General features: G+C 42.8%; 2 protein-coding genes across 22 annotated transcripts in view; one reads left to right on the forward strand and one right to left on the reverse strand.

Moving 5' to 3' along the window:
• The window catches only part of Rce1 (Ras converting CAAX endopeptidase 1), a 91,869-nt gene extending 73,198 nt beyond the window's left edge, over positions 1-18,671 (forward strand). For 9 of the 12 annotated variants that reach the window (XM_087204996.1, XM_087204998.1, XM_087204997.1 and 6 more), the window contains 9 exons: positions 11,880-11,958; positions 15,068-15,264; positions 15,941-16,043; positions 16,139-16,218; positions 16,456-16,534; positions 17,045-17,212; positions 17,314-17,385; positions 17,652-17,714; positions 18,001-18,671. In XM_087204996.1, the coding sequence (XP_087061122.1) occupies positions 11,880-11,958; positions 15,068-15,264; positions 15,941-16,043; positions 16,139-16,218; positions 16,456-16,534; positions 17,045-17,212; positions 17,314-17,385; positions 17,652-17,714; positions 18,001-18,236 (1,077 nt within the window). In that variant the 3' untranslated portion in view covers positions 18,237-18,671. Of the gene's footprint in view, positions 1-11,879; positions 11,959-15,067; positions 15,265-15,592; positions 15,817-15,940; positions 16,044-16,134; positions 16,219-16,455; positions 16,535-17,044; positions 17,213-17,313; positions 17,386-17,651; positions 17,715-18,000 lie in introns of those variants that run through there. The other 3 variants (XM_087205004.1, XM_004852272.3, XM_004852273.4) reach the window with 3 other exon arrangements.
• Positions 18,672-20,236: 1,565 nt separating this feature from the next.
• Pc (pyruvate carboxylase) overlaps positions 20,237-20,876 on the reverse strand; it is a 119,689-nt gene continuing 119,049 nt past the window's right edge. For all 10 annotated transcript variants that reach the window (XM_004852268.4, XM_087204993.1, XM_004852269.4 and 7 more), the window contains one exon: positions 20,237-20,864. In XM_004852268.4, the coding sequence (XP_004852325.1) occupies positions 20,616-20,864 (249 nt within the window). In that variant the 3' untranslated portion in view covers positions 20,237-20,615. The remainder of the gene's footprint in view (positions 20,865-20,876) is intronic.

Below are 20,876 nucleotides of genomic sequence, written 5' to 3' on the forward strand. Positions count from 1 at the left end.
GTATTTTAAACTATTCACATTGAAAGTTACGTTCATCATAGTGCCTGTGGAAGAGGAATATCACCAGTTTGGGCTAAAATATGATAATAAATCATTCTTTAGTGTCTACATAAAAGTAACAGCATTAAACAGTGTTATGGCAATCACTGATAAGCTTTTTAAATAAATGATGTCTCCTTCATTCATTGTGTGGAAGCACCCAAACCAATCCTACTACTCTTGACTGAACTGGAAAAATGGAAATCCTTTAAATCCTGTCTGTCATTTTATGAGTTTTTCTTTAGGTGGAACTACTACATTGCCTCCCATAAAACAGTTATTATAACTATATTCCATTTTTCCAGAAACTAGAAGAAATATTCACATATTAAGTAGAGATATGGAAGGTATTTAAAAAGAGCCAATGCAAACATTAAAGATGAAAACTACAATGTCCAAGATGAAAATTACACTAAATTAGACCCTTAAGGAAAAACATGTTGCAATAGAAATTGTTTGAAATAAAACAGAAGTTTACAAAGACTCTAAATAAGTGATAATGTATCAGTGAGCTGTGGTACAATTTCAGACAGCCTAATATACATGTAATTGGAGAATCTAAAAAAGAAGAGGGAGTGGAAGATCAGAAAATATCTTTGAAGAATGGCTGAAATTTTTCCAAATCTAATAAATATCTCCGAATCTATACCTAGGAATCTCAATGAACTCCAGGCCCAAGGAACATAAAATAACAGCAAGGCACATAATAATTAAATCAGTTAAAACTTGTGGTTAAGAGAAAGTCTTAAAAGTACAGGGGGGGCGGGCCAGGGATTTAGCTCAGTGGTTTTGCCGCCTGCTGCGCAAGTGCAAAGACCCGAGTTCAATCCCTGGTACCTAAATAAATAAATAAAAGCACAGGGGGAAAATATCTCCATATTATATATACAAAGCAACATTTAAAGACTATAGCAAATATCTCATTGGAAGCAGTGTAAATTAGAAGAAAATGGAGCAGTATCATTACATTTTTGGGGAAAAAAAACCTCTTGACTTAAAATTCTTTGCTCAGCAAAATAACTTTAAAAATAAAATGAAATAAAGATTTTTTTTCTTACATACAAAATATGAAAAAATTCATTATCAGCAGATAAGGAATGTAAAGGAAATCCTTTAAGCAGAAGAAAAGTGATATCAAATAGAAACTTGGATCTACATAATGGAATTAAGAGTACTAGAAATGGTAACTACATGGTGAATATAAAGACATTTTCTTATTTAAATCCTTTTAAAACACAAAGCTAGGCATGGTGGCACATACTCTAGGAAGCTGAGGCAGGAGGATTGAAAGTTCGAGCATATCCTAGACAATTTAGTTCTTAGCAAGACCCCAACTCAAAATACAAAATTTAAAAAAGGGGCTGGGGATACAGCTCAGTGCGAAGGCCCTGAGTTCAATCCTCAATACCACCCATATATACAAAAAAGAGTGAGGATATTATGGCTCAGTACAGAGGTCCTGGGTTCAATCTTTCAGTACTGCAAAACAAAACAAAATATGGTTGACTTTTTTTTTTGTAGGGCTGGCGGATGAATCCAGGGGCTTGCACCTGCTGGATAAGCACTCTATATACCACTGATATACCACTGAGCTATACCCCCAGCTCCACTGACCTTTTTTTTTTGGTAGTACTGGGTGTTGAACCCAGGGAGCTTTGAGAATACTACATGTGGAGTGACTTAATATTACTTGAAAGTAGAGTGAGTTAAAAACTGCTAAAATAGCACAAAAAGGAGTTATTACTAATAAGCCAGGAAATAAAATGGAATTATAAAAATACTCAACACAAAAGAAGGCAGAAAATGAGGAAAGAGGAACAAAGTAGAGATGAGAAAAATAGAAAACAATTACAAAGATGATATATTTAAACATATAATATCAAATTATCCCATGAAATAAATGTGGTCTAAACAACCCAGTTACAAGGCAGAGATTAATTGATTTTTTTTTAAGGCTTTTTGAGACGAGCTCTTGCTCTGTAATTCAGGCTGGCCATATACTCACTATGTAGCCCAGGCTGGTCTTGAACTCACAGCAATCCTTTTGCCTCAGCCTCCCAAGTACTGGGATTACAGGCATGTACCACCATGCCCAGCTTCATGTACCTTTTAAGAGAGCTTTAAAATATGTGAAACAGCCAGACATGATGGCACATACCTGTAATCCCAGCGTTATAGTAAGACCCTGTCTAAAAAAATGAAACAAAATTAATAGAATTGTATGGAGAAATAGATCCACAGTTATATTTAGAGATTTCAACATGCTTCTCTCAATAATTGATAGGACAGGTAGAAATCTCTAGAAATCCTGAACAATACTATTAATCAAGTTGACCTAATTAATGTTTACAAAAACATTGCCCAACCACAAAAGAATATACTGGTTTTTAGATATATGGGGAATATTTAGCAAGAGAGATCATATTTTGAGCCAGTAGATGTCTCAGTAAATTTAAACTTAAAGTCATACAAAGTATGTTTTTGACCACAATAGAATTATTAAAGTAAAATCAATAATAGATACCTAGAAAATTCCAAGGTATTTGGAAAATAAATGAGCCAGTTATAAGCAAAACACAATTCAAATGCAAAAACAAAAACAAAAGGGCAATTAGGAATATTTGCAAAATATGCAAAAACAAAAGGGCGATTAGGAATATTTTAATTGAAACAAATGCAGATTATCAAAAAGAATGGTGGAGTGGTGATTGGTAGCAAAATTTAGCTTCTCTGAGATCCAGAATTTATACACTGGAAAGTAACAACTTGTTAAAGAAAAGAAGAGAAGCAGATCACCAGAAATAGGGAAGGAACTGATAAGTAAAAAACTAGAAGCTACAGTAAAGTTGGAAAGATGGTCCATAGTGCAGAGAAAAGGAAACAATTTGGACTCTCCCTGGCTCTTACAGCTTGTTGAGAGGGGAACTGGGCTCCCCAGAAGCAAGGTAAGAACCCAGAGCTGGGAGATCCAGGGAGAAACAGGAGAGGTGCCCAGGATCTTTGTGAACTGCAAAAACAGCATGGAGTTTTGCTTAGAGAGGACTCTGTCCACACAGCAGGCAACAGCTGGAGAGGAATTCAGGCATGGGCACCTGCCATATCGTCAGAGTGCTTGATCAAGTGCCATTTCAGGAAGGGGTTGATTGTTTAATTCTGGGACTCAGAAAAACTAAAAAGCAACTTCACTTTAGGGTTCCCAGTGTTACCCTCCCACAGTGGCTGGGTAAGAGAAAGCCATGGGAAACAGCTGCAGATAGGGAGTGGGCTAGAAAGAGATCACCTGAGAAGTTTAAACTCAAGCCAGGAAGAACATGAGCCCTGCCTTCTGTTTTAAGCCAGGCTAAGCTTGAATTGTGCTCAGAAATGGTACCATGCCCTGCTGCCTACCCCAGCATATATGTGAGGTCTAGTTGCTTTCCCTATCCACCGGTGTGAGCAAGGACATATCTTGGCATGGACATTGCCATAGCCTGCGGTAAACAGAGGGACCTCTGGAATAAGGGGCACAGCTCACAAACTCACAGGCTATACGGCTGGGTGGAGAAAACCATGCCTTGGTGCACTCCAAAACTGCAGATCCTAGAAGGAAACCCCTCATTCAAAAATTAGAGGAAAAACATTTTTTTTCTGTTTCTGAACTAATTTTCTTTTTTCCCTTTTTTACTCCTTTTTTCTTTTAATTTTTATCTATTTTTATTCACCATATTATTTTTATCCCTTTTTTCTTTTGCCTTGTATTTCACTTTTTCCTATTACCTTCATCTAATTCTGTAAATATCCTTCTACTCTGTAATAGAATCAATCCTTTGTCTCACTTTTTTCTCCTCTTATCTCCCACTGTTTAATTTTTCAAATTTTTCTTTTTGCATACTCCCATTCCCAACTCCCTTTATCTTTAGTAATAGTAAAACCATTTAGCTTTATTAATCTTTAAATAGTTAACTATGTTATTATTGTTGAATTCTTTTCTATCAGTGGAGATACAGTTATCACACTTAGTAGATAGTTGCTATATATCAATATTTGGTTTGTCTTAGGGTTTATGCTATAATTGTAGATTTCTTTTCTAAGGTTAAGGGTGATACATTAATGGTTCTTATGGTATGTCAATATCCAGTTTTTCTTGGGCAATATTATTATTGTTGATTTACTTGATATTGTCAGGGTTGCAGAGTTGTTGCTATTAATAGGTTTTCTCTGTATGCCAATACCTTTGTGATTACCTTTGTGACATTAACAATGCTATAGTCCATTCCCAGAGAACTGGGTGCTGAGCCAGTTACACTGCATCCTCCCCTCCCCTATTAACAGAGGTGATCAGATCTTGGGTCAGAGGTAAAGGACTATAGTTAGCTATGCCACAAGTGCATCACTGAAAAGCAGACTAATTGATGAGCTCTCCATACTGGCAACAAAGTCTTTCCACTATAAGCAACCACATACCTAAGAACAAAACAAAATAAAAAAACAATAGAAACTTGAGAAGACAAGGCAACAAAATGCCTCCCAGAACTCCCAACTCCCCAAAAGCTGATCTGTGGGGCATTGAGAGGGAGGAAAGCAAAAGCCACATAGCCAAATTATTCAAAAGGATAACAGAAGAGATTAAAAAACAGATCAGTGAGATATAGATTACAGAAGACACTAATAAAAAGCCAGCTGATGGGCCGGGGATTTAGCTCAGTGGTTCTGCTGCCTGCCTCACAAGTGCAAGGTCCAGAGTTCGATCCCTGGTACACCCCCTCCAAAGCCAGCTGAGTTAAACAAAATGATGCACAACATGAATGACCAGTTTAGCAAAGAACTAGAGTCCATGAAAAGGTTCCAAACAGAAATCCAGGAAATTACAAATTATATTGAAAGTATGGGCAGCAGAAGTGACCAGTGTGAGAACAAAATATCAGCATTAGAAGATAAGGATTATTTCAAAGACCAGTTTCTTAAAAAGAGAGAGAGAACATGAAAACTACATTCAATAGCTGCTAGATGACACAAAGAAGACTGAGATTAATTGGAATAAGTGAAAAATCAGAAGACAGTACAAAGGGCATAAAAATGAAATAATAGAAAACTTTACAAATATTGGGAAAGAATTAAACATACAGATAAGTGAGGCATATAAAAACCCAAATAGCCGTGATTGGAAGAGAGCCTCTCCACATCACATCATAGTCAAAATACTAGAAGTCCAGCACAGGGACAGAACCTCAAAAGCCATTACAGAAAAGCAATGAATCATGTATAAAGATAAACCCAGTAGAATTATAGCAGACTTCTCCACACAAACTTTAAAGGCCAGGAGAGCTTGGAGTGAATTGTGTCAAACCCTAAAAGATAGCAATTTCCAACCCAGAGTTACATATCCTGCAAAACTTTCTTTCCAAATTTATGGAGAAATCATACATTTCCATGACAAAGAGCACCGCAAAAATTCATGACCACCAAACCAGCACTACAAAGAATTTTCAAGGGTATCCTACAAAGAGACAATGAAGCTACCAGTGCTAAAAACAAAAACAAAACAAAAACAAAACAAACAAAAAACCCCTAATAGAATGAATACACCAGGCGTGGAGGGTGAGGAGGTAATGCAGTGACAGGAATAACTTTCAGTAATAACTTTCAGTGTGAATGGTCTCAATTCCCCAGTCAAAAGATGCAGATTGACAGAATGAATCAAGAAATAAAACCCATGGGGCCAGGGATTTAGCTCAGTGGTTTCGCTGCCTGCTGCGCAAGCGCAAGGACCCGAGTTTGATCCCTGGTACAAAAAAAAAAAAAAAAAGATTCAAAGAAATAAAACCCAATGACATGCAGAATACAAGAAATATATTTAAGCCGAAAGGAAATTCAGATTAAAAATCAAAGGATAGAAAATAATATTTCATGCAATAAGAACCCAGAAAAAAGTAGTAACTATCCTAATTTCAGGCAAAGTATATTTCAAGCCAAAACTGATGAAAACAGGCAAAGAAAGTCACTGCATTTAGGTTAAGAGAACAGTTCCACAGAGGACAATAATAAACACATATGTACCAACACTATCACACCCAATTTCTCTTCTTGAAATTTCTAAGTATATATTTTATTTTTTTCATTAAGTTTATTGGTACATTTTAGGTATACAATACAAACATTCATAATTAGGATTTTGTACCTTTATATGATGTATCTTGGTTATTTTTTCCCCATTCCCCTGCTCTTCACCCCTTCGACCCTTCCCTATTTACAAAGACTTTGTTTCCATTTTTTCCTTTTCTCATATTTTTTCTTTTCCCTTTTCTTTCCCCTACCCCTCCCACTTTCCCTACTCCTTTTCTTCGTATTTCACAATATCAGTTATACATTTTGATCCTTAGACTTTTAGTTTTTCACACCAGAGAAACTATTTGGTATTTACACGTCTGTCCTATTTATTTCACTTAAGAGTATGGCATCAGGGCTGGGGATTTAGCTCAGTGGTTTCACCGCCTGCTGTTCAATCCCTGGTACCAAAAAAAAAAAAAAGTATGGCCTCAATGTGCATCCATTTAGCTATAAATGTCTCTAGTTTTTTGTTCTTTATGGCTGAGTAGTACTCCATTTTATAAAAAACAAAAACAAAAAACATCTTCTTTATCCAGTCTCCTGTTGATGGGCATTTGGGCTGTTTCCAAGTTTTAGCTTTACAAACTGTGCCATTATAAACGTGGGTGCACATATATCACGGTGGTATGATTCTTTTGGGAAGATACCCAGCAGAGGAAAAGCTGGGTCAAATGGGACCTCTAGACCTAGTTGTCTGAGGTATCTCCATATTGATTTCCACAGTGGTTGCAACAGTCAGCACTCCCACCAACAATGAAGAAGGGTTCCTTTCTCCCCACAGCACTGCCAGCGTTTGTTATTGGTTGATTTCTTGATAGCAGCCATTCTTTCTGGGGTGAGGTGGAGTCTCAGTGTTGTTTTTATCTGTATCTCTCGAATGACCAGTGATGTTGAACATTTTTTCATGTTTATTTGCTGGTTTTACTTCTTTGTCTGAGAAATGTGTGTTCATTTCAGATGCCCATTTTTTAATTGGGTCTTTATATTTGGGGGGTCTGATTTTTTTTAGTTCTTTATAGATTCTAGATAGTAGACCTTTGTCTGAGGAACAGGTGGTAAAATTTTTTTCCCACATTGTAGGTTGTCTCTTAGCTCTGTTGGTGGTTTCTCTTGCAGTGCAGAAGCTTTTTAATAAGATGAGATCCCAGTTGTTGATTCTTTGTGCTAGTTCCCGAGAAGCACACCCAATTTCATAAAACAAACACTATTGGCCATAAAAAATAGAGAAAAACAATGAAACTAAATAGTGATTGAGAAGATTAATAAAATTTATAAACGTGTAGCTAGACTAACAAGAATAAAAAGAGAGGGTACAGGCCAGGGATTTAGCTCTGGTTCTGCTGCCTGCCTTGCAAGTGTAAGGACCAGAGTTCGATCCCCGGTGCCAAAAAAAGAGAGGGTACAAATCATCACCATCAGAAATTAGGTGGCATGAGATATTAAACAAATTAATTATCAAGTGATACTATGAGCAACTCTGTGGCAGTACACTGAGCAACTTAGATGAAATACCAAAGTTCACTAAGAAGAAATACTCCTCTATATCGGATAGCTCTATATCTATTCAATTGAATTTTTAGTTAAAACCCTTTGCATTTTCCAGACTATGTAGAGAATTTTCAAAACTCAATAACAACTAATTAAGAAAAATTTTTTTTTGTACTGGGGATCAAAACAACTAATTTTTTAAATGAACAAAATATTTGAACACACTTCATAAGAGAAGGTTCAGATATACAAATGGCAAATAATCACGTAAGAAAGATGCCCAGAACTGGGCATAGTGGTGCATGCCTGTAATCCCAACCACTTGGAAGCCTAGGTCAAGAGGATCTCAAGTTCCAGGTCTGCCTTGGCAGCTCAGCAAAACCCTGTCTCAATTTTTTTTCTCTCCAGGTAACAGGGATTGAACTCAGCACCTCACAAGTGCTAGGCAGGCACTCTACTACTGAGCTACATGAACATAGGAAGTGCTTACCGAGCATGTGTGAGGCCATGGGACCAATCTTTGGTACTTAAAGGAAAAAAGATGCTAAACATAATTAGTCATTTTGAAAATTCAAATAAAAAGCACAATGAGATGCCATTTCACACTCACCTGAAATAAGACTTTACTATTGGGCGTTGGTGCTCACCTATAGTCCCAGCTCGGAAAGATCACTTGGAGAAGGGCACAATTCATTTCACCACAACCATCCACACCTTCAGGATGAAGCATGTGCCACTGTCAAAGGACCTAGGTCATATGGGCGGAGAGACTCCTCAGAATCTAGAAGTGTTTCAGCTTCTGAATCGCTTTTACTTGAACCTCTCTGTATTCTAGTGAGATCTCAAAAAAAAAAAAAAAAAAGATCTGACCTCTTTACCCTATTCTTTGGCTATAGTGATGGCTTACAGCCTTAGACCTTTCATAACCCAATTAACCTGGCAGATGATGGCTAGTGAACTCAAGATCTTGCCAGTAGTCATAGGTCTTGGAAGAAAGAAGCATTTACTATATCTAATCTGTGCCAAAATTTCGACTTTAATCTCCATAAAGATATTATAAGTTGTCATAGTTTTCCCATCTTGCAGATAAGGAAACTGGTTACAAAACTACTAGTAAATGGCAAGGCTAAGGTTTGTACTGAGATTTCCTGGCTCCAAATCCTAGTAACATTGTGACCACGTAAGACTGAGTGGCAAAGTATAGCACGTACAATTATATACAATGTATAATACTTGATAATGAAATAAATGACTATGTTACTGGTTTAAAAAAAAGACTGAGTGGCAAGCCCAGGGAAGAAGAGTGAGCCAGAGCATCAGGTAAATCCCATGTTCCACTGAAGATCATCAGTAATGGCCACTTAATGATAACTAATTTGTTAGTGGCACAAGAGTGGCACCCAGTGGCTTTAGCTGCAAACTACACGATCAAGGATGGTAGGTCAAATTCTTTTACCCCTGGGCCAGTCCCTGTTTCCATTTCTAAAGGAAAGTTAGACTAGCTGACCCTCTTTGCATAACACAGAATAAAATCACCTATAGCTATTGTATAGTTTGTGGAAATGCAAGAAATGAGAGAATATATTTAGAGTGTTATAGAGTATATTGAAGGAAAGAGGTCCGAAATTTAATACCTGGGTATCAGAACAGACAGTGGACAAGGAAGGAGTAGACAAGATAGTACTCCAGAGCTTAGTGTACAGATGTGTGTGGGGACAGAGAACTTAAATCCCGAATGAGTAGGAGAGGTAAACAGTAGGCAGTTTTCTGAGGAAAGACATTGTTTCCTTAGGGGTTATTCCTTAGGAATAAATGTTAAATCCAAGGAAATGTATCCCAAGGACAGGGCCTCTTCTAGGGCTTAGATGATGAATGGATAGGTAAGGTTCTCATAGGGCTCATGTGGGCAGTTGGTATGACCAATTTCACAAAGGAGAAAAATTTATATATCTATAAGATTTACAAGACTAGAATGAATGGAGTAAAACAAAAACTTTTTCTCAAAGAAAAAAAAATTTGTAAAATTTCTCAATATCATTTTTCCTTCTTTTTGCTTGCCCACCTTCTTACCTTCCTGCCTCCCTCTTTTCCTGTGCCCTGCCCCCATCTGTTTTTGTCTTTTGAAGTACTAAGATTGCACTCAGGGGCACTCTACCACTCAGCTATATCTTCCATCATTTTTGAGACATGATCTTGCTAAATTGCTACACCTGCCCCAGAACTTACAGTCTTCCTGCTCCAGCCTCCAGAGTAGCTAGATTATAGATGTGCATTACCACATCTAGCAATGCTGTGTCTTTTTTCATACTTTTAGGGCCATATTTGCCCTGTCCATGTTCCTTGGAATGCAATTACTTAGAAATTGAAACTTGTTTTAGTAAACAGTATATCTTTTTAATTGTGATATAATTCTCATACACTAAAATTTACTGTTTTGGAAGCTAGAAGTTGCACAGTGCCAGATCTAGTGAATAAAGTAGATGAGCCTTTCCATTGGATGGTAGTCAACAGCAGTATTTATGGTATTTTTTATTACACCTTGTAGAGACACAAAAGAGGGCTTGCAGATACTCTGGAATTTGTAGTGATGGTTGCACAATACAGTGACTATACTTAAAACCACCAGATGTATCCTTCAAAACAGTAAGGAAGTGGCAAGAACATTGGAATAAATGTGTGAAGTGAGGGGAAATATTTTGAGGAAATTAATGGCAATGTGTCTTTTACTGAAATAAATTTTTAAAAATTTTAACATTTACTGTATATTTTGATCACCCATTATATCTAGGAGAACTGCTAGATCATATTAATAACACTGTGTTTAACTCAGAGCGCCACAAATGCTAAGCTCATCCTCTACTTGACCTATACCCACAGCCAGTTTAACTTCTTAAGGAATTTCTAAATCACTTTCCAAAGTTTTGGCACCATTTTATGTTCCTGTTAGCACTATACTGGTGCTCCAGTTTCTTCATATCCTGATCAAAGGCTGTTTTTATTTTCACTATTATTATTGCAATCCTAGTGGATTCAGTGATTTTTTTTTTTTTTTTGAGACAGGGTCTCACTATATAGTTCAGGGTGGCCTCGAATTCCCAATGATCCTCCTGCCTCAGCCTCCGGAATGCTGGGATTACAGGTGTGCGCCACCACACTTGGCTTTTCATAGTGTTTTAATTTGCATTCCCCTAATGAATAATGACGTTGAGAATCTTTTCATGTGCTTATTGGCAATTTATATCTTTGTTGGAGGAATATCTTCACATCTTTTGTTTATTTTTAAATGGGTTGTTACTTTATTATTGAGTTATGAGTTATTTACTCTCAATAAAAAAGTACTTTATCAGATATGATTTGCAAATATTTTTTCATTCTTGTGGTTTACTGACTTTCTTCATAGTTTCCTCTGAAGCAAGTTTTTAATTTTTATGAAGAGGATGTATATTTCTAATGTTTGTATTTTTTTTCCCTCAGTACTGGGGATTCAACCCAAGGCCTTTGCACTGAGCAACATCCCCAGCCCTTTTCTCATTTTGTTTTGAGACAGGGCCTTGCTAAATCACTAAATTGCCCAGGCTGAGCTTGAACTTAGAATCCTTCTGCCTCAATCTCTTATATATTAAGATTACAGGCTTGTGCTGCCATGCCTGGCTTATATTGGTATTCTTGTAAAGAAAAATGGGAGGATTGAGTTCTGGTCTCAGTCCATACCTCTGTTTTCCTGCCCTAATTGGACCAACCAGTGTGGCAAGGTTTTGAAAGACTACGCATGACTACAGAATGTGCCCTATGGCTTCCTATGTTTGACTATGTCAGCCCCTTGGTAATCACTTACCCTGTGTAAGACACAGCTATCTGTAAAGGGACAGAGGTATGATGAACATTATCTTCCAAGGCATTTAAGATATAGATAATAGACATATTAACATAAAAATGATGAACAGAGCCATGGAGAGCATACTTCAGATTCCAAGGAGACAATAGGGAACCATCTGGATTTCAGAGAAGTGAGGATATGTTCAGAGTGGCTAGACTGAGCTGCAGAAGAGGCCACAGAAGGAAACCCTGAAGGGGCCACATAAGAAGGAAGCCCTAAAGGCTGGAGGCTGAGTAGGGGATTCATGAACCAGGAGCAAGAGGGAGTTCTAAGTGGAGAGAGACACTGTGAGATCCGTGAGATCAGTGAAGGCAGCAGGCATATTCCTGTCTCAATAGGGCTCATTTATGCTTCTGCAAAACTCACTTGGACTTCTAAATTTTGTAAGCAGCTGATTCCAGAGAAAAAGAATTCAGCCCAGAATACAGAGGATGCACAGGAAAACAGCAGCCCAGCGCTTCTCACAGGTAAGGCTTGAGTTTTTCAGTTAAATTCTGAACTAAAACTGTGAAAGTAAGAATCGTGTCTTCAAACACAACCACATCCGTCTGGGATCTGGTTGTCGCCCACTGCCATTATGGGACTTCCAGGGCCTCAAACAGACATTTTCTCCCCAAAGCTGGTATAATAGAACTTGAAATTTCTAATACAGTTTGTATTGTTACAGATAGCAGCAGGTGATGGATCAGGGGAGAGGGTAATAAGCAGAACCAGGGCCTAAGTTGATAATGATTAATACTCTGTTTTGGGCTGTGGAGGATGGTCCTGGGTGCAGATACTACCTCAAACTTGATGTGTATTATGAGGAAGTATCAATGTATATAAGTGATGGCAATTATACTGAAGCCTTTCTTCAATCTCCTTTTTTTTTTTGGTACCAGGGATCAAACTTGGGATCTTGAGCTTGCGAGGCAGGGAACAGAACCACTGAACTAAATCCCCGGCCCTGAAGCCTTTCTTCACATAGGTCCTCATATTTCAATAGCCTGTGGGGCCCGTAGCAGTTCTTATGTACAGTATAGTCACTGGCAGGTACTGGGCACTTTCCTGGAGCTTTTAAGATATATTAATGCTCTTAGTACTCAAAATAATCCTACAAAGTATAGGTACTATTATTATTCTCATTTTACAGATGAGGAAACTGAAGCTTGGAGATGTCAATAAACTTACCCTATGTCACACAGCTAGTAAATGACAGAGCTTGAGCTGTTGTACCCTCTCATTGGCATGCATTCTGTGCCCTGTGTGGGCAGGATTGCTGAAGAAAATCACTGAAAAACTGTTTTGATGCCACCACACATCCATGGTCTGTTCACTCAGGAGCCTTTCTTTTGTCAATCCTTTGTGTTACCTTTCTGGGCCTTTCTCCACAGTGGCTACTTCAGTCCCCACCACCACCACCACACACCTTTCTTTTGAGGTCGTGGGGATTGAACCAAGACTTTATACAATTCTCCTTTTTTGTTACAAGGTCTTGCTAAGTTGCCCAGGCTGGCCTTGAACTTGTGATCCTCCTGCCTCAACCTCCTAAGTACTGGGATTACTGGTGTGTGCCACCATGCCCAGTGGCTACTCCATTCTTTTTTAAAAAAATCTACCTAGCCTCAGTCCCCAACTTAGTCTCCTACTTTATTTTATTGATTTCTTTTCTCAAGAAATTCACCAACTTCTATTTCTCCCACTGCAGAACCTTATCAGTGTGGGGACCTATGCCCTCCAGGCTCAGGATGACATCATCCTTTCTGCTTTCTCAGAACTTGCTTGTGTCAGTTATCACTTCTGCACCTTCAACTCTCTTCTTAGTTCTTTTCCTTTAGCCTACCAATCTCTCATTTCTTCAGAAGTAAATCTCTTGTGACCCTGAATTTACTCCATATATCCTCTCAATCTCTGTCCAGCCCATCTCAGCTAAGGTTCTCAAAAAAAGCAAGTTACACCAGGAACAGTGGCACACATCTATAATCCCAACACTCAGGAGGCTGAGGCAGGAGGATTGCCGTGAGTTCAAGGCCAGGCTGAACTTCATATCAAGACCCTAGCTCCAAAATAAATAAATAAATACAAACAAAAAACCAAAAGCAAATTACATGTTCCTTTTGTCCCTTTTTTACCCCTCTCACTTTCCAGAACCTAAAGCACTTGCTTTCTTTGTGGCCTCTGAAACAGCAAGGTCTCTCTAGTTACCAAATTGTGCATTAAGCTTTACCATATGTAAACTATTTGCAGAATTCAGCATTGTAAGATTGTGACTTACTCGGTTCTCTCCTCAGCTTTTCTCTCCCACCACCTTCCTCTGGCTATCATTAAACAGTGCTCATCCTAAACTCCTTTCTAGCTCCTGTCTTCCATCCAGATTTTGACCGCTGCCTCTGGGCTCAAGATTACCAAATTGGTATGACCTGCCCAGGCCTCTCCTGAGCATCAAAGGGAACTTTATCTGCTCAGTAGGCAGCTCAGTTTTTTCCTTCCTGATGCCTTGCCTTCAGCACGCCACCCCAGGTCAACTCCTTTTACTTTAGTCTTGTCATAGTACCACTATCTCTCTAGCTTTTCACACTTGAAATCTCAGATTCATTCAACGGGCCCCTCACTCCCATGTTCCACATTCAGTTGTTGATCACCAGGCCTGTCAGTTTGGCCTGATGAATACTTTGCTGATGGTGCCTCCATCCCCACCGCTTTCACTTCTCTTGAGCTCTTGAAGTCCTGCCTCTAGTTTGATAGAAGTCAGCCTTTGACAGAATCATTCTAAAATACAAAATCAAGAATATATCTCTCCAGTCCTTAAAAATGCTTCACTGGCTTCCTATTTGTTTCCTGAGGATAAAAATGCTTCTTAGCCTTTTCTGATTCCTACTAATCTAGATTTATCTCTAGGATCTCTCTCTCTCTCTCTCTCCCTCTCTTGCACCCCTTGCATTTGTATAAAGTTTATTTGCTTGACTTTCAGCATGGAATTCTTTTTATCTGTGCAAACCTAATTCAGTTATCTTCTCAGGGAAATCTTTCCTCACCTCCCCATGGTTAGTTAAAAGCTTCCTTCTCTTTTACCCCTGGGTTTTGTACATACTTGTGCATTCCTCCCAGCACCTGAGCTTCTCCTAGGGAAAAGCTCACTTATCTACATTGCCAGGACCTCTTCAGGAAGACGCCATAGATTTTTTTTTTTGGTACCGGGGATCGAACTCGGGTCCTTGCACTTGTGCAGCAGGCAGCGAAACCACTGAGCTAAATCCCTGGCCCAAGAAACCATAGATTTAAAGGCACTTTCAATTTTCACAAGTAAATCAGGAATAAGAAAGCTGCCCATGGGCACTGGCTTGCTTTCCTAGGAATCACAGCTTGGCAGGGAGGGAAGAGCTTGATAGTGCAGACTTCATGGACAATCTGTATGTGAAAAGTCACTGGAGGAGTTAAGCCTCCAAGTGAGGGCTCGGTAGAATCCCAGATGCCCCTTTCAAAGCCCAGCTCAGGAGGGATACAGGGGCCTGAAACCTTTCTGAAGGCCTTGTAGCTGCAGGGTTTTGATCTGGACAGGACCTGGGAGTAAGATGAAGTGGGCTTGCTTTCTCCTAGAGATCATCAGGCAAGCAGAACGCAAGAGGCTCAAGAGCGGCAGCTTCAGCCAGGGCCAGGAGGAGATGCTACTTTTCATGACCTCACATCGCGTGGAGCCCCCCAACGCGCCTCTCACGCCGAGGGAAAAAGAGGCCCGCACAGCACACGACAGGGCCCCAGCCCCAGAGAGGGAAAGGCCGGGCAGCGGCCTGGAGGTAACGGCGAGCTCCGTGCAGAGAAGCGCAAGGAAAGAGGGGCGGGGACCGGGCCACTGAGGAAGGGTCCTTACTCCGGACCCTTTTGCCCCCGCAGGATGCACTGTGGCTGCAGGAAGTCTCGAATCTGTCCGAGTGGCTGAGTCCTGGCTCTGGGTCATAAGCCGTACCACTCCTAAAACTCCTCTGGACCGAGAATTTGCAGGGGGGCTGCGTGATATCTGATTTAATAAAGTTGCTCTACGCATGCGCCGAGTCTGCTCCAGTACCTGGGCGGGGGGCGGGGCCCGCGGCTCGCCCCGCCGCCTGACGTCACCTGCACTTCCGCGGGTTAGCGTCACTGGTTCGCGCCGCGGGTGTGGGCGCGATGGCGGCGCTGGGCGGGGATGGGCTGCGCCTGCTGTCTGTGTCTCAGCCTGAGCGGCAGTCCGAGTCAGCAGCGCTAGGCGGCCCAGGTTCCGGGCTGTGCTGCTGGGTGTCAGTGTTCTCTTGCCTCAGCCTTGCCTGCTCCTACGTGGGCAGCCTCTATGTCTGGAAGAGCGAGCTGCCCAGGTGCGGGGACTGCGCGCGGTCCGAACCCGTGCCTCCGCGAGGCTGGGCTGCGGGCGGACCTTGGGGGGAACCACGCTGACAGGTGGTGGCTGAGGGCCCCCTGAACTTACTGTCCCCTTCGTAGAGACCACCCTGCCGTCATCAAGCGGCGCTTCACCAGTGTCCTGGTGGTCTCCAGTCTCTCGCCTCTCTGCGTGCTGCTCTGGAGGGAACTTACTGGCATCCAGGTGCGAAGGAGGCGGGGCAAGGGGCAACGGGATGGAACTCGAGGGTGTTTGGGGAGGGAACAAGACTGATGCCCCCTTTCCTGTGGCTCAGCCAGGCACATCCCTTCTCACCCTGATGGGCTTCAGGCTGGAGGGTATTTTCCCAGCAGCTCTACTACCCCTGCTACTGACCATGGTGAGTTCTGCTTTATCTTTCCTGTGTTGTCGCTAATATCATGGGCCTTTTTTTAACCCCCTCATGTCCAGCTTTTGGCTGATGGAAGACAGGCCCTGGGATATGCATGGGTGGGAAAATCCCAGAATTGAAGAAGTCTGAAGTCTGATGAGGCTGGCTGAGGTTAAAGGTCTGGAGAATGTCAGTGGTTTGTGGTGAATGTCTTTCCTTTGATTTCTGCTATTTTTATGTTCCCAGATCCTTTTTCTGGGCCCACTGATGCAGCTCTCTATGGACTGCACATGTGACCTGGCAGATGGGCTGAAGGTTGTCTTGGGTGAGTGTTCAAGGCAAAGAGGGAAAGTAGGCATAGGCAGGCCAGGATAATGGGGAAAGAGAATGAGTAGGCTCAAGTGCAATCTGGACAGGAGATATATCATCTCTCAGGGTGTGTTTCCTTATCAGTAAAATTGGATCATATTGCTGGTTGGTCTCAAAGAATTGGTTCCTGATGTACAAGGAGTCCCCTTGGGACCTTTAACAATACTTGGTGTGGACCAGAAAGTGACATCCCCTCCTTCCTCAACTTTTTGCTTCCTCAAAGCAGAATTGCTCTTAAATTTTGATGTCTCCATAGTTTACTACAAGATTACCTTGCCTCAGCTACTAATGCTAAAACATGTCAAAACATTGCTTGGTAAACATAACATTCAGTTGTCCCCTTCCCCACTTCTCAGAAGTACTGATGCCTCGTCTGTGTTTGGCCTGGGTAAAATTGTGGAAGAGGGTCCTCTGAGTCTCATTGTTCAATAACTAGTAAATTGCCTGTCCTGAATCTGCTACTTAGCCCCCCGCTTCTGGGCCCGCTGCCTCACAGACATGCGTTGGCTGCGGAACCAAGTGATTGCACCCCTGACAGAGGAGCTGGTGTTCCGGGCCTGTATGCTGCCCATGTTAGCACCATGCACAGGCCTGGGGCCTGCTGTGTTCACCTGCCCACTCTTCTTTGGAGTTGGTGAGTGTGTTTAACCTGGTCCTGAGAATGAGGCTTGGGGTAAGGGGTGAGCCTAGAGCAAAGGCCACAGGGACATGGTACGGTTCTCACTTTACTTGTAGCCCATTTTCACCACATTATTGAGCAGCTGCGTTTCAGCCAGAGCAGTGTGGGGAGCATCTTCTTATCCGCAGGTGAGTCCTGAAAAGCCTGCCTGGGGCAGTTCTGGTTTGAGTGTGTTAGTGTATCCCTGACAGCCACGCTAGAGAAAGGATTAGAAACAGAGGGTTATAGTATTGGAGGGACCACTGACTATGGGAGTTGGGGTGCAGAGGACAGCTATAGGTGGTAAAGTAGGCACCCACTGCCCCAGGGGGAAGGGGATTGTCTCTGATGGGCATGTAGTGCTGGGGCAGGGTGGGTGTGCAGGTGTGGTCACTCGAAGCCTCCCCGTCTCCAGCGTTCCAGTTCTCCTACACAGCTGTCTTCGGTGCCTACACTGCTTTCCTCTTCATCCGCACAGGTTGGTCCTCAGTCTCTCATGGGTCTCTGGGGATTCAGGGACCCACAGGAATGGGTGGGAGAATGGGAATACTGTGTTCTAGGAGTGACAAAAAGTTTCTTCAACAGTCCTTGAGACAGGCTGAGCCAGAGCCCCCAGCATGGTGAAGTTGGAGAGGTGGAAGGAAGCAGAGTGGGTGGGGGTGGGCCACTGAGTTCCTATCTCAGGGGATGAGGGTCACTAGCCCTGAAAGGGGTAGAGGAGGAGGTGGGGTTGCTCCATGAGCTGCACTGTCTCCCCTCTCCAGGACATCTGATTGGGCCGGTTCTCTGCCACTCCTTCTGCAATTACATGGGCTTCCCTGCTGTGTGTGCAGCCCTGGAGCATCCGCAGAGGCGGCCCCTGCTGGCAGGCTATGCCCTGGGTGTAGGACTGTTCCTGCTTTTGCTTCAGCCCCTCACGGATCCCAAGCTCTACGGCAGCCTTCCCCTTTGTGTGCTTTTGGAGCGAGCAGGGGACTCAGAGGCCCTCCTGTGCTCCTGACCTTGACTCATATGTGACTACAGTGAACTCTCATGGGCTTCCCAGCCCCTCCCCATCAAGGGGTACTACAGGGGAGAGATTGGCTGGGATTCTTGAGATCTCAGGAATTTTTGCAGGGGATTGAAGCCAGAGCTAGTTGAATTCCAGGGACCAAGAGAAAGAAGCAGATATCCAAAGGGTGCACTCCCTCTTGAAGAGGGGTTGAGGAGCAGCTGGGAGCGAGGGGACCAAGGGGCAGGTCCCAGGAGCTGTGTACTCCCTCACTTTGGATTGCTGCTTCTCTTAGCTCCTCTGCCCCACCCTCACCCGGCCTCTGAAAAGCTGCTCAGGGGGGTTTATTTGTAAAACCCCTCCCCTGAACTTCCCAGGGTTTTGTCATTGTCTTTTTGCATCAGGACTTTATATTGGGATATTAAAGAGATTTAACTTGGGTAACATGGCCTTGGATCTTTGGGAATCCATCTGTTTGGGGTCTTGGGAAGAATTCCATACATCCTAGCTACCTTGAACACTAACCACAGGGCAGTTCAGCCCAGTAGGCAGTTCCCAAGAGAAGGGGGTGAAGTGGGGTCACCTGAGGCCATGGCTTTCTCCCTGAGCCATGCTCCATGTCCTAGCACAAGTGTGTCTGAGACTGCAGGTACCAGATGTGGGCCCAGGCACTCATGGCCCTGACCTCATTAATGGAGCCTCCAGCTTGTGGAGGGCCCTCGAGAGTCTACCAACTTCCATTTGATGAGTGGAAGCAAATCCAGGACAGGAAAGGAACCTGCTGAGTCTCCCCAGAGTCGGGGCTTCTGGTTCTCTCCACCCATATCACAGTCATCATGCCTCCAGAGGAACTTAGAACAAAGGCCACAACCCTGAAAACAGTAGGGACTCTCCCAAGCAATACAGTAAGTTGAATTTTTTTTTTTAGAACCTACTAGGTATGTTACTGTCTGACTTTTAGAATGATTCTCATTGCCCTGTCTAGGACCCTTTTCTTTCTCTTTGCTTCTTTAAAGAATATCCTTAGGACTCATTCCACAAGGCTGGTGGTTGCAGGAAAGGAAATGCATGTGCAGTCACTCCCCCATGATACTCCCAGGCTGGCTGTGACTAAACCACAATCATCAAGATTTAAAGGGCAGCATCACAGTTACACACCTGCCTTCCTGGAGAGCCTCTCCCTTTGTCTGTGTAGCAGCTATCAGGATGAGAGGGATGATTAGGGACCTGTTTTTATAGGTCCCTAATAGGGACCTATAGGGATCTGAAAGCCCAGTGTGACTTGTATGCCCAGGTCAGGTACCTGTACCCAGTCCTCCCCTTCCTCACAGAGTCTGGCATTTCTTACACACACACACACACACTATTCTGCTCAGGAACTGCCCATCCACCTGTGCCTGTCTCCTTGTATCGTCCATGGGTAAGAGGGCAATGGTGCAGTCAGAATTACTATTCCCTCTGCAGGTAAGAGGACTGAGACCCAAGGTTTTCTTGAGAGTTGTTGTGGGATAGACGGGAGAACCTGTGACCCTGTCTCCAGTCTACTAACCTCCCACCCACATCCTCACACCCAAAGCATTCACAATCTGCCTTATCCCCATTCCCAAGGATCTCTTCCATTGCCCAAGTGGTCCTTTGTGCACTTAGTCCTGAGTTAATGAGGTAGGAGGTTGGCCCTGGTTGGAAGTAGGTCTGTCGACAGCCTAGCTAGTTCCTCTCTGCCTTTTCCTACTTGTGGAGTTCTGGAAAAGTTATCTAACCTTCCTATAACTTGATTTGTGTCCATAAGATGGGTGAAAGTTGACTCTTCCAGTTAATAGTTAAGTGTTTAGAACAAACCTTGTTTCCAAGCAAGCTCAGTAATGGCTGGTCATATTTGGTGTGTGTATATAATAGGTGCACAGTTGCCAATCTGTCCCCAGCCCCAGTTTGAGAGGCAGCTACCTTCTCTCTGCCTCTGGGCTGGGGGCAGCATTGGAGGTAGGGTGGATGGCACAGGACCCACCATGGAGGGCAGAGGAAAGCTAGTTTAATTGAGCAAATGTCCCAGGATCTGGGGTTTAGGTCTCCCCTGCAACCAAGAGGTAGGACCCCTTAATCTTCTCCAGGTCCTAAGACCATCTATTCCTCCACCTGTAGTCTCCCATGAGGAGAGGACCCTTATTTGTCAAGAGATGAATGTATAAGCAACTGTCCGCCAGTGAGGGAAGGACAGATGGCTGAAGGGAATGGGCCTCTGCAGGAGTCTCTGCTGTCCCACTGCGGACAGGACCTCCACGGTCAGGCCTTCCTGCCCTTGGACACCAGCCTACCTGGGCCTGCCCTGGCTGCACAGCTTCTGTTGAAGGTTTGAGGTGGGGATGGCCAGGCTGCCAACCTGGGACAGCATCACTCAATTTCTAGAATGAGGTCATCACCTTCCAATGTCATGTCCTTGGTCACATGGACCTTGCGAACAGTGCCCTCCATGGGCGAAGTCACCACAGTCTCCATCTTCATAGCACTGAGCACACACAGGGGCTGGCCTTTGGTCACCTTAGCTCCTGCTGTCACCTTGATGTCTATCACCTTCCCAGGCATAGGTGCCCCAATTTGGCCTTTCACATCCTTCAGAGCTTTGGGGTGGAAATGCATCTCCTGCAGAGAGGG

The sequence above is a fragment of the Heterocephalus glaber genome, unplaced genomic scaffold (assembly GCF_053883595.1).
Source record: "Heterocephalus glaber isolate CG9 unplaced genomic scaffold, H.glaber_assembly_v1.0 deba00000594, whole genome shotgun sequence".
Classification (NCBI taxonomy): Eukaryota; Metazoa; Chordata; class Mammalia; order Rodentia; family Bathyergidae; genus Heterocephalus; species Heterocephalus glaber.